The following is a 12,433-nucleotide window of genomic DNA, read 5'->3' as shown; positions in this document are numbered from 1 at the left end:
CATCGCTCCTCATCAAATCCTCACCCACAAGGTAACTTCCAATTATTCTTTTCAAATTGGGATTAATTACCAAATTAATTGCAAGATATTATTTGACATAATATCTTGCAATTAGAGCAAGTTCAACCATAAGTGGCCATTCCTTATTTCTCCAAATATGGCCGGCCACACCCCTATATATAGCCCCACATTTCTCAAAAAACCTAAGTTCATTCTTCTCCTACAATTCTCTAAACACTTTCTCGCTCAAATTCTAACTTTGGTATTGGAGACTCTTCGGGCAAAACCCCCCATTCATCATAGGTGTGTGTGGCTCTTTGCCTTGATCTTAAGTTTTAATTGTTTTGCAGGTGCATTTTCGTCTAAGAAGAAGAAGACAGAAATTTACATCCACAGTGTGCATATGCTTTTTGAATTTTATAATTTTAACAGAGAGTTGTTACAAGAACTCAAAAAAGTTATCTAGCACTCATGGTGCGAAAATAAGGAGAAATTGTTTTTGGAGGAGTGCGGATTACTATTTGGGATTGGCGGTAACTATTCCCTTACAGTAATTAGTTTTATGGGTGTGTGGGTAAAGAACAAGTGCATTTGTGGTGACAAATGATTGTATTGTTGTATGTATTTCCAGAAATTATTTGACACGAATGTTTTACTCTTCCTTGAAAGTGGAAAGCAAATGAATTGAGTAGTGAACCTGTAGTAGAAAGGATGTACTAGAGGGAAATTCAAATCCATGTTCCTAAGGACAGATGAAGCGAATGGATAGCTTGTGGGATTGACCTGTGTATAAGGTAGCACCAAAATGCTGAGGTTGTCTTACATTAATCTGGGAGCACTCTCTTGGATGAAATAGTGAAGGCAAAAAGTTTAGCGTACGATATATTTTAGCGATCGGAACTTGTTTACTTATAAAGTTATTCTCCAAAGAAAGAAAGTGTCTCATAAAATAATAATTGGCATAATCTAATCTGAATCATCGGATATCTATCTTGCAACGGTTAACGGTTATGATTGAAATAGTGTATGTCTAGCAAAACTAACTAGGAGTACACGGAGCCGGCCCTTCCTGGATCTGCATTCTGCATTGCGCATGTCTACTTTCGTGCTTGCTTCAGGCTCAATACGACGCCGTCGCTGCTGGAATTCCCTTTCTTTCTTTTGAAACATTAACCGTTGACATTTTGCTATGCTAGCTTCCTCCGCTCATCAAATCCTCAAGTGGCATCTTGGTAATTTCCAATGCTTATAAACCCTGTCCTTTTTTAACCAGGACCGGCAAACTGGCAAACGGAAGAGGGAAACCAATTGTGGCTGCGCTGGGGTTCGGCGGCGGCGGAGGCGGCAGCAGCTACGCTATCGACAATATCGACGAGGTTTCGCAAATGTGGCTGAACCCTCACTCACTACCCTGAATCCTCCTCCTCCTACTCTTCCAATTAAATTAATAATACGGTAGTAATTATGCTTATTTCACTCAGAAATCTAGCCAAATCCAAGGCCAATACCAACTGCTCCCTCTGCTGCTCCTCCGCCGCCATCCTCGATGCCACTTTTCTCCTCACCACTACCGCCGCCGCTGCTGCCACCAGAACCAGCAGCATTAGCGGTTGTTGTTCCTTCAGTTTCGGCCCCAACGCTCCCCCTCCCCCCGCTCCTTTTTCAACCTCAGCTCGCTTGACTCCGGCAAGGGACGTGGTCCTCTCTTTCAAAGAATGGTTCAACACCCGCAACGACGCCTTATTCGACCGCATCTTCCTCATCCTCAAATCCTCCACCGACGACGACGTCTTGGCCCTCTCCCATCTCAGCGTCCGCCTCTCGGAGTCCTTCGTCCTCGAGGTCCTACGCTACGGCAGCAACGACCATGACGTCCTCTCCTGCCTCAAGTTCTTCGACTGGGCCGGCCGCCAGCCCGGCTTCCACCACACCCGCGCCACCTTCAACGCCATCTTCAAGATCCTTTCCAAGGCCAAGCTCATGTCCCTTATGCTCGACGTCCTCTCCACCTACAGCAAGCAGAGGTACGCCCACACTGTCCGATTTCACGACACGCTGGTCATGGGCTACGCTGTCGCCGGCAAGCCCGACATTGCTCTCCAACTGTTTGGTAAAATGCGCTTCCATGGTCTGGACCTCGATTCCTTTGCCTACCATGTCCTTTTGAATGCTTTGGTGGAGGAGAGTTGCTTTGATGCCGTTCAGGTCATTGCCAAGCAGATTTCTTTGAGGCGTTTTGAGAACGAAATCACCCATTCCATTATGCTCAAGTGGTTGTGTAAGCAGAAGTTGCTCGATCAAGCTGAAGCCTATTTGCGCCAATTGGTGTCTGACGGCAAGCCCGTCACCGGGCATGCAGTCAGTGTCCTTGTGGACGCCCTTTGTAAGCATAAGAAGTTCCAGCAGGCTGGTGAATTAGTCGAGGAGTTTCGGGACTTGGGGGTGGCTCTCATGGAGAGTGCTTATGGTGTGTGGATACGCGATCTTGTTCAGGCTGGGAGGTTGGATGGAGCATTGGAGTTTTTTCAGAAAAAGAAGTCTTTGGAAGGATATATGCCCGATGCTTTTAGGTACAATACTTTGATATGTAGCCTTCTGAAAGAGGATCGCCTCGAGGAGGTTTGTGATTTGCTGATGGAGATGAAGGAGAATAAGATATCCCCTGATAAGGTCACCATGAATGCTGCCTTGTGCTTCTTTTGCAAAGCGGGGATGGTGGATGTCGCACTTGAGTTATATAATTTGAGATCCGAGTTTCAGCTCACGCCTAATAGTATGGTTTACAACTGTTTGATCAATGTTTTCTGTGGGGAAGGTAGCATTGACGAAGCGTATCGAGTTATGAAGCATTCTGTGGAACAAGGTTATTTTACAGGAAGGAAAACGTTTTCTATTCTGGCAGACTCATTGTGCCGAGAGGGAAAGATCGAGAAGATGAAAGAGTTGGTTACTTTCGCCCTAGAGCGGAACTTTATGCCAAGTAACTCCACATATGATAAGTTCATTACAACTCTTTGCAGAACTAAGAGGGTAGAAGACGCGTATTTGATACATGGGGAACTCAATAGAATTAACAAGGGTTCTACAAAGAGTAGATACTTTAGCTTGATAAATGGTTTTAACGGGTTGAGCAAGGGGGATATTGCTGCCAGACTTCTGATTGAAATGCAAGAAAAGGGTCACTTACCGACTCGCAAGCTGTACAAAGATGTAATTTGTTGTCTATGTGATATGGAAAATCCAGATGAGCAATTTTTTAATTTGTTGGAGATGCAGTTGTCTTGTAGGGAACCCAGCTGTGATGTATACAACTTTTTCATCTACGGAGCTGGGTATGCCAAAAGGCCCGATCTGGCTAGACAAGTATATGAGATGATGCAGCGGAGTGGAATTCAGCCCAATTTGAGATCTGATGTTATTATGTTGCAGAGTTATTTGAAGGGTGAACGGATTTCGGATGCTTTGAACTTCTTCAATGATCTGCACGAGAGAAGAAAGGTGTTGGGGAGAAGGCTATACAGCGCCCTGATCGTTGGTCTATGCAAAGCCCAAAAGGCAGAAATTGCAGTTAACTTCTTGATGGAAATGAAAGAGAAGGGAGTGGTTCCAAGCGATGACTGTTACGAGTTTCTGATACAGTTGCTCTGCTGGAATAAAGAATTTGATATGGCAGTAAATCTCATAAATGACTTGGAGAAAGTTGGCCGCCATATTACATCCTTTACTGGTAACATACTTCTGTTGCATTCTCTGAAAACTCCAGAGCTCTACAATTCTTGGGTACGGCTGAGAGAGGAGCAGAATGAGATGTCTGGTTGTTCAATGCTTGGTCTGCTCATTGGTGCATTTTCTGGTCGTATTCAGGTGAGCCAAGATATTGGGAATTTGGAAGAAGTAATTGAAAAGTGCTTTCCCCTAGATGTGTTCACACACAATTTGTTGATTAGAAGACTAAGCCAGAGCAACATGGAGCATGCTTGTGCTTTGTTCGATAAGATGTGCCAGAAAGGTTACGAGCCTAATCGTTGGACTTATGACGCCATAGTACAAGGTTTTCTTAAACATGGGAGGACATCTGAGGCAAAGAGATGGGTAGAAGTGATGTACCGGAAAGGGTTTTATCCAACAAGGCGCACAAATCTACTCCTTTAATTGGATTTCATTAAAGTCACTAATGCTGCAATGTCTGGCATCTAATGGACATTACACAAGTTTTGCTGCATGATAATATATTTCATACCGTGGTAAGATTTTTTGTTCAGATGGAGTATTTAGATTTATGTGTAACTTCTAATTTACTGCTGAGGAAAGATATAATGATGTATGATTTATGTGTAATTTAATTTGAAATAAATTAATCTATATTCAATACTTACATCGGGTTTGGATGCAGAAATTTAATTTGGTTAAGAAAAGTCGTGATTCCAAGCATGCAAGATTTTAATTTCTTGCTTTGTATCAACAAGGAAATTCGAAAGTTATGGGTGGAAAGAATGTGGTATATATTGATATAAATAACTAGAGAGCAAGAAAAAGAAGGAAAATGAAGACGTCGACATTGGTGCTTTTCTGATGATTGCCGGTTAGTTTTTTTATTCCAGTGTACCTCTACTTTGAACACCTGAGATATATATCTGTCCTCTTCCAATGGAAGAAACAACATGCAATGGGATTCTGTTGTGTCTGCTTCTCTGGTTTGTTTTCACTTGCTGCTTTGTGCTCTTTTATTTTTACATTACCTGCTCTGCAGATTAACCTTGTGGTTTGAGATATTCGACATGAGACGGAGATATTTTAATGCAGAAGAAGACTCTGAAAATCCGTTTCTTAAAAAATCCATAAACCAGCTGGGTTCTCAAACCAGATGTAAAAAGATGAGCATTTTGATTTTAAAGTGAATGTGTCTGTATGCGTGTTTGTTTCTTGCATTTGAAGTCCTCAAAACCTAATGTGCTAGCTGCATAAATGCCTGTAAAAATTTTCATGTCGTCCACAAACTAGCTAGTTCTCATCAGCAATGCAACTTGAAGTCCAGGCCGAGCGAAAATAAGAAAACAGGATATATCTGTGTTTGTTATTAGGTAATACTTATAGCTGGATGATAGAGTTTCTCAGATTATAAACGAGAGAGTAAATGATTGAATCCACAAAACGCTAGAGTCTGATCAGTTGAAGTAATCTTAGTTGTTGATTGAGTTGTGGTCTTGTGTCTTATTGTCTGAGATTAAATCTTCATTTTGTTTGCCTTGCCTGTATAATGTTTACCTTCAACATTTCTCTCCTTCACCCCCCTTTTCTAGGCTTCGTCCCAAGTGTCTGATACTGCCAAAGTTCGCAGTTTATGGACATCTCGAAGAATATCCTCACTCAATGCACTGATTGTTGACACGGGTTCATTCATTAATATATGCATTGTGTGGACAATGAGGCCGTCTTATGCTTAGATAGGTGTAAACGTTGAAGTTAGCTGCACAAGCGTTTTCTTGGTCTAGTGAGATTCTCATTAAAACTGCTGATATGGCAAAAGAAATGAACAATTGAGCAAAGCAACGTTACACATCAAGCTCCCTCATGTGACGTTTTGCAAGTGCAGCCTCTGCTTCAGTTTCCTCGACATATGATATGAGAAGATTCGATTGGACGATGATTTCCATGCGTCATCTACATTTATTTTAACAAAAGAGGGTGTGGGAGGGGTACAAATCGCATTTCTTCTAGTGGCGGCAGGAGCCCTCGTCACTCTGTACCGATGTTCAAGCATCTCTGCAATAGAGAGGGAGATTCTCCTTAGCTTTGCTATTGCATCAGAGTCCTTGAAAAAAGCATTACACCTTTCCTTCCATATCTCCCAACAAATAACACCCACCATGATAGGTAAATGATCTTTAGTATCTCTTTGTATGTAAATGTTTATTTATTTATTTTTATTTGTTTGAACAAGCAATATTATCTGCAACCAAGTGGAAGATGGTTGGGTTTAGCCTCATAATAATGAGCTAGTAATGATTTGGTTCAAATTCGCCTTTGGTGAGAATCGAACCTAAAACTTCTCACTCACAAGTGAAGTGAAGAGGAATACCACTGAGCGTGGTACTAAGTGGCTTAGAAACTCAACATTATATTCACTAGCATATTGGATCACATAAATGTATTTTTATTTTTAAATATAAAAAATTTGGAGCAATAATAATTTTTTTGCGCAATAGTCGAATAGCTCTCGCGTCCATCAGGAGTTGCAGTTGATCTGAGTGAAGTTTCCAGAAGAAAAAGAAGCAACCTTATTAACAGAGAGTCTACCAAATTTTGAGAAGGAAGGCAAATCCAAATTTTAGATTGAATTGAAACCCTAGCTTAGCAAACTGAATAGCAATGGAGAAATCAGGGGCCTCATTGGCACCGTCGAGCTCCGATGGCTCTCGAGAGCTTCAGTGCTTCTGTTCAGTAATGAAAAATATGTTGCTGTTAGCTTGCATCTCTGGGATGTGTCACGACAGGTTGAAGTGGAGTACCAAAATTTTTGTCCTGTTCTTTTCCCTCCATTTCTTTTGTTTGCATAATAACTGTTTTCCTCGTTTTGTTTGTTTGTGTGTTTTTTTCCTTTTTATTAATCTTATTGGCAGGTTACACCATTAACTTGGCTTGAAGCCTGGCTTGACAATGTCATGGCAAGTGTGCCTGAGATGGCCATTTGTTATCATGAAAACGGTGTAGTGCAGGGATACGAGCTTTTGAAAACAGATGATATATTTCTACTAAAAGGGATCTCTGAGGAAGGCGCTCCTGCTTTTCATCCTGATGTGGTGCAGCAAAACGGCCTTTCTGTTTTGAGGTTCCTTCAAGAAAACTGCAAGCAAGATCCTGGAGCTTATTGGGTACTGATGTGATTTAATTTTATGTTAAACTAATTTTCCATTTGCCTTTTCTTTTTGCAGTTTTATTTTTGCAATTCCCATAATAATATTCATTATATCTTCAAAATTTCAGCTGTATAAAAATGTTGGGGAAGATGTCATTCAACTCTTCGATCTTTCTATTATTCCCAAGAACTGTTCTTCTAATGATTGTGATGATAGCTCAAGCTCCCTTCCTTCTCTATTGCATCGAGGAAGAAGTGATTCTCTGTATTCATTGGGGACTCTCTTGTATCGAAGTGCTCACAGGCTTTCACTATCAGTGGTATGGAAGAATTTTGACTACTTTATTCTGTACCTTCCTTTGTTCCCTTTTTAGTTATTACTAATCCATTTGGAATACCTGCAGGCTCCAAATAATATGGCAAAGTGTGCAAGGTTCTTCCAAAAATGTTTAGAATTCCTAGATGCGCCAGATCATCTGGTACTGTGTTATTAACTAATGTTTTTTGTTTTCTTTTTATTTGTTTGGTTACCAGTTCAGGATGTTTGTCAAAATCAATTGTCTCAGAAATGAAATGATAACCGTAATTGCTATACTGCTGAATAGGTTGTGCGTGCATCTGCACATGAACAATTTGCGAGGCTTATTTTGAACCACAATGAAGAGCTGGAATTAGCGTCTGATGACCTGCCTGTAGAATGCGAACTTACCGTTACTGATGCTGAAGAAGATTCTTTGGACTTTTTAAGTAGCATTTCTGAATCGACGGTCCATGAACAATCCCGCCTGGTGGGAGAGGAGAAATTGTATGATGATGGTCAAAATGTTGAAGATTTAGTAACTGAAGCTTCAGTAAAGATGACTTTAGAAGCAAATGCATATTCTCCAAGAAAATTGATAACAGAAGGTAGCATGGACTCCGGAGATTTGACAGAAGCTGTACCAAATTCCTCTGGTATTGAAAGCTCTGCAGTTTGCAAATTGCCTGCAACAAACGGACATGTAGTTCAAACTGTTGCTGAACCAATCTCTTCTAAGCTAGCTGCAATACATCATGTTTCTCAAGCTATTAAATCTCTCAGATGGATGCGCCAACTGCAAACTATTGAATCCAAGTTGATGGACCAGGAGAATGGCTTCCGACATCAACATTGGACCACAAGGTGCGGAAACTTGTTCTTTTGCTTGGAGAGTCGTATTTGGCACTTGGGCAAGCTTATAAGGAGGATGGTCAGTTGCATCAAGCATTGAAGGTTGTAGAATTGGCCTGTTCTGTATATGGATCAATGCCTCAGCATCTGGAAGACACAAAATTCATTTCTTCCATGAATAGTTTCTTTTCATCACCGATAAAATTCGATTATACAAATAAAAGGACTACATCATCTAATAGTGGTCAGGAAGATCTGAGCTCCAGCTCCACCCATGGTTGTCTTTCTTTCGAGCAGTTCTCATCCATCTACCTCTTCTGGGCCAAGGCATGGACACTGGTTGGAGATGTTTATGTTGAATTCCATTTGGCTAAGGATAGTACAATCTCTCCACCAGCGGAGAGAAAATATTCTATTAGAGAGTTGAAAGTATCATCTGAGGTTGTCAAAGAAGTTAAAAGGCTCAAGAAGAAGTTGGGGCAGTATACACAAAACTGCAGTTCATGTTCTCTAGTAAATTGTAGCTGCCAGAGTGATAGGGCAAGCAGTGGTAGCAGTGCAAGTAGTAGTAGTGGTGATATGGGCTCAGTAAGTTCTGGCAGGAAATACAGTAAAAGACCATATGCCAAGAGCAATGCCTTCCCCCTTTTAAGAGACCCAGAAGATGATAATCTTTGTTTAAAAATGGAGAGTGGAAAGGTTTCTGATTGCGGATATCTACACCAAAAGAGAAATGGCGAAACCATAGTACAATCTTCGAATACAGATCAGCTTGTAGTGAAACACATGGAATCTGGCAATTTAGGAGTGGATGACATGGGGCCACTACTGGCCTCCCAATCTAATGGTTCTCTGAGAGAAACAACGAAAGTGAAAAATGGAGGCATATTCAAGTACCTTGGTGGTCCTGCAGTTGCAGATGCTGAAAACAAACTTTCAGATGCCCTATGCTGTTATGAAGAAGCTTCAAAGGCATTAGGTGGTCTTCCATCCAGTTCTGCAGAACTACAATCTATAATGAAAAAGAAGGGGTGGGTATGCAATGAACTGGGTCGAAACAGGCTTGAAAGGAAAGAACTAAAAAAAGCTGAATTTGCTTTTGTAGATGCTATGAAAGCATTTAGAGAAGTCTCTGATCATACCAATATCATATTGATAAACTGTAACTTGGGGCATGGAAGACGGGCATTGGCAGAAGAGATGGTATCAAAGATTGATAGTCTCAAGTGGCATCCAATCTTTCATAACGCATACAACCATGCACTGGAGACTGCAAAGTTAGAATATAGTGAGTCACTTAAGTATTATGGGGCAGCAAAAGTAGAACTCAATGCTGTTGTTGAAGAGGTTGGCTCTGAATTAAACAAATTGAGGACTGAGGTATATACACAGTTTGCTCATACGTATCTGAGGCTTGGAATGCTCTTGGCAAGAGAAGATACAACTGTTGATGTCTATGAAACTGGAGTGATGGTAGATGTGCATGTTGGTTTCACTAGTCCTAGTGGCAGAAAATCAAGAAAACAATCACGAAAGCATGAGATTTCAGCTAATGATGCCATTAGGGAGGCACTGTCTGTTTATGAATCATTAGGTGAATTGCGGAAACAGGAGGCTGCATATTCCTACTTTCAGTTGGCTTGCTACCAAAGGGATTGTTGTTTGAAATTCTTAGAGCCAGATCATAAGAAAAACAACTTATCCAAAGGTGAAAACACAATTATCCAACGGGTCAAGCAATATGCATCCTTGGCGGAGAGGAACATGCAAAAGGCCATGGATTTTTATCGCCCAAAAACGCATCCTACCATGTACCTAACTATTCTTATAGAGAGAGCAGCTCTTTCACTGAGCCTTTCAAGCCGTTTACACTCAAATGCAGTAAGTTCTTGAACTTGCTTTACACATAATGCTTTGAATTTCAAATAATGCTTATACACATGCATGCATGAATTGCACCACATTTAGCTGTGTGCGAAATCAAAATATAATTAAGTATTTTAGATGAGAAAATTTAGATTTGTTAATTATTTGATGAAGGCATAATGCTCTTTTGCTCTTTTTCTTTGCAAATTGAGATTTTATGCTAATTTAGGAATTTTAAGGGGAATTGAATCCTAGTTCATCGATCTGCATTCCTTCATGTTGCCTTTTTATAGGCTTGGAAATCATGGTGTCTTGGCCATTTTGGTTGCTTTTTGTTTCCCATTGGTGTTGTTCTAGATTTCCGACTCTCTTTCCCTCTTCCTTTGCCTTTGTTTGTTCCATAAAAAGAAATTTTATTCTTGAATTTGTTCGTTTTTGGTGAACTCTTATGATCTTTGCAAAGAGGGGGAATGCTATACAACTAGCCATGAACAGATTATGTCTCTTGTAACTTCAGCTTATTTGATCTTATCCCTTTGTATTCCTGGCTGACGCATTTTTTATTCATCTTAACGACTCTCTGACGTGTACTGTTTATCATCATGGATCATGACATTAAGTTGGTTAGGAGTGCGATTTGATTAGGATCTGATCAAGGGATTTGATCTTGATTCTCGGACTGGCCCCATAAAAAATCGGACATGATGTACTCATACTAGTGGAAGTTGATCAAACTCCTCTTTTTTCTTGTCTATCTGTACTGCTGCATCTGTCTTCCTTAGTCTTCACATCAAGCAGTGACAATGTAGAGTCCATCTTTACATTTTTATTAGTTATACTGCAATTAATTAACGTATATTGGTTTGCATCTTTTCTTGGGGTTGAATCATTAAATAAATACATGTCATAGTTACGTTGCATAGTTAGTCTTGCTAAGTACACTGACTATACTGACTACATATTGAACGTTATGCTATTTTTTTATTTGGAGAGTTCATCATATTACGACTTTGTATGATTTTATTGAGATAGTTATAGACTCATAGTTTATATATTCTCGTCTTCCTGTTACTGTTTCTGTTATTAAAATACTCGGAAGAGCTGAAATGTTTCTTGTGTTCCAGATGTTGGAATCAGCTTTGTCTTGCTTGCTTGAAGGACGGTATGTGTCGGAAACAGACTTGGACTCTTCGAAAACCAACCACCTCGAGGTACATGCCAAGTTTTGGAATCAGTTGCAGATGCTTTTGAAGAAGATGCTGGGTATGGCGCTTTCCTCACGCGCAAGCAAATCTTCGGTTTCTCAGCCAGCTTCAGCATCCAACAGGTGTGTGGATACTGGCAAACTGAGGGAGCTTTACAAATTATCCCTCAAATCCACAAAGTTGAATCAATTGGATGCTATGCACTTCTTGTGGACATCATAATCTTATGGTTTGTTTGGATGTGCTTTTAAAATGACTGAAAGCGCTTTTAGAGAATGTTTTTGGGTTTCAAAAGCACTTTAAGTGCTTTCTACAAGAAACACCAATTATGTGCTTGCACTTTAAGTGTTTTTTCAGAATTTACTAACATTTTAACTAAGGATTTTTTCCAAAAATATTTTCATCAAAAGCTCTTTCAGTCATTTTAAAAGCACATCCAAACGAGTTCCTAATCTAGAACTTGTTTTTGCGCAACCACCCGATCGCACTTATATGTCGATAACAGACTAACAGAGTGGAGAGAGAGAGAGAGAGATAGAGCTTGGGTTTGTAATATTTTGTATTCTGCACTGGATATCATACCACCACAGCATTGCTTCAGGAATTGACATGCATTGTATGTATGTGTTGTATTGTATGCATGCACGCATGTATGTATTTATGTAAGTAATATGTATTGAGATAACTATACGCTCCTGTCTCAGAATCCTGGAAAAAAAAGGGAAAATTGCTAAAAGTTGGCTCAATTCGAGCCCTTTGATACTCTATTTGAGTTTTTAACTCCAAAGCTGTTTTCCACCTTTTTAGTGTGGGTGAGAAGAAAACTGAACGTCTGATCGTGCAATTTCAGCGAAATTTCTCCATTCAATGAATTTGAAGATTCTCTCTTAAAAGTGAGATTTTTCATGGACTCTTTGCCATTTCATGTTCTTGGCAGAATGTTTTATAATGTTGGCAAGAAAATCGATTTTAAATTGTGAGCTCGCAGAGAGTCCATAAGAAGTCTCACTTTTAAGAAAGTCGGCTTAGCATTTATCTTTATAATAGTGTTACTCTAGGGCATTTAAGAACATTTTCAATAAAGATGTTAAAAGATAAATGTCAAATGTTAATTTAAACGGTTGTGAGGCAACGTTAAATTTCTTTCTACTCCAACCCATATGTTTTTCACATTTAAAACTATAAACATATGACTTGGTCTAAAAAAGAAAAGATAAATGTCAAATGTTAATTTGAACAGTTGTGAGTCAACGTTAAATTTCTTTCTACTCCATCCCATATGTTACATTTAAAATTATAAACGCAGGACCTGGTTTAAAAAAGAAAATTAAAAGCAATATTCATAATCTGTCAAAT

General features: G+C 39.8%; 2 protein-coding genes across 4 annotated transcripts; both read left to right on the top strand.

Annotated features, from left to right (window-relative positions):
- Positions 1 to 1,060: 1,060 nt before the first annotated feature.
- LOC103937723 (pentatricopeptide repeat-containing protein At1g71210, mitochondrial-like) lies at positions 1,061 to 6,364 on the top strand. Of its 3 annotated transcripts, none has more exons than XM_048568645.1 (4): positions 1,061 to 4,244; positions 4,467 to 4,582; positions 5,301 to 5,874; positions 6,207 to 6,364. In XM_048568645.1, the coding sequence occupies exon 1, from the start codon at positions 1,465 to 1,467 to the stop codon at positions 4,150 to 4,152; it is 2,688 nt and encodes an 895-aa protein (XP_048424602.1). In that variant the 5' UTR covers positions 1,061 to 1,464; the 3' UTR covers positions 4,153 to 4,244; positions 4,467 to 4,582; positions 5,301 to 5,874; positions 6,207 to 6,364. The 3 variants fall into 3 exon arrangements, with proteins under 3 accessions (XP_048424602.1, XP_048424601.1, XP_048424600.1); XM_048568644.1 differs by having other exon boundaries at positions 4,394 to 4,582; positions 5,339 to 5,874; XM_048568643.1 differs by having other exon boundaries at positions 4,394 to 4,582.
- On the top strand, positions 4,662 to 11,762 carry LOC125470155. The gene is given in 8 exon segments (XM_048568697.1): positions 4,662 to 4,694; positions 6,351 to 6,494; positions 6,621 to 6,872; positions 6,985 to 7,176; positions 7,261 to 7,335; positions 7,462 to 7,965; positions 7,968 to 9,887; positions 10,997 to 11,762. Coding segments are annotated over 8 exon segments (3,423 nt in total). The 3' UTR covers positions 11,300 to 11,762.
- Positions 11,763 to 12,433: the final 671 nt, after the last annotated feature.

Source organism: the organism of the source record quoted next, unplaced genomic scaffold (genome assembly GCF_019419815.1).
Source record: "Pyrus x bretschneideri cultivar Hongxiangsu unplaced genomic scaffold, Pyrus_bretschneideri_v1 Contig49, whole genome shotgun sequence".
NCBI lineage: Eukaryota > Viridiplantae > Streptophyta > Magnoliopsida > Rosales > Rosaceae > Pyrus > Pyrus x bretschneideri.
This window is presented reverse-complemented; position numbering and strand designations above follow the sequence as displayed.

Excerpts from the sequence above, each read along its gene's own strand:
- LOC103937723 (XM_048568645.1), top strand. The coding sequence starts at position 1,465 with ATGCTTATTTCACTCAGAAATCTAGCCAAATCCAAGGCCAATACCAAC.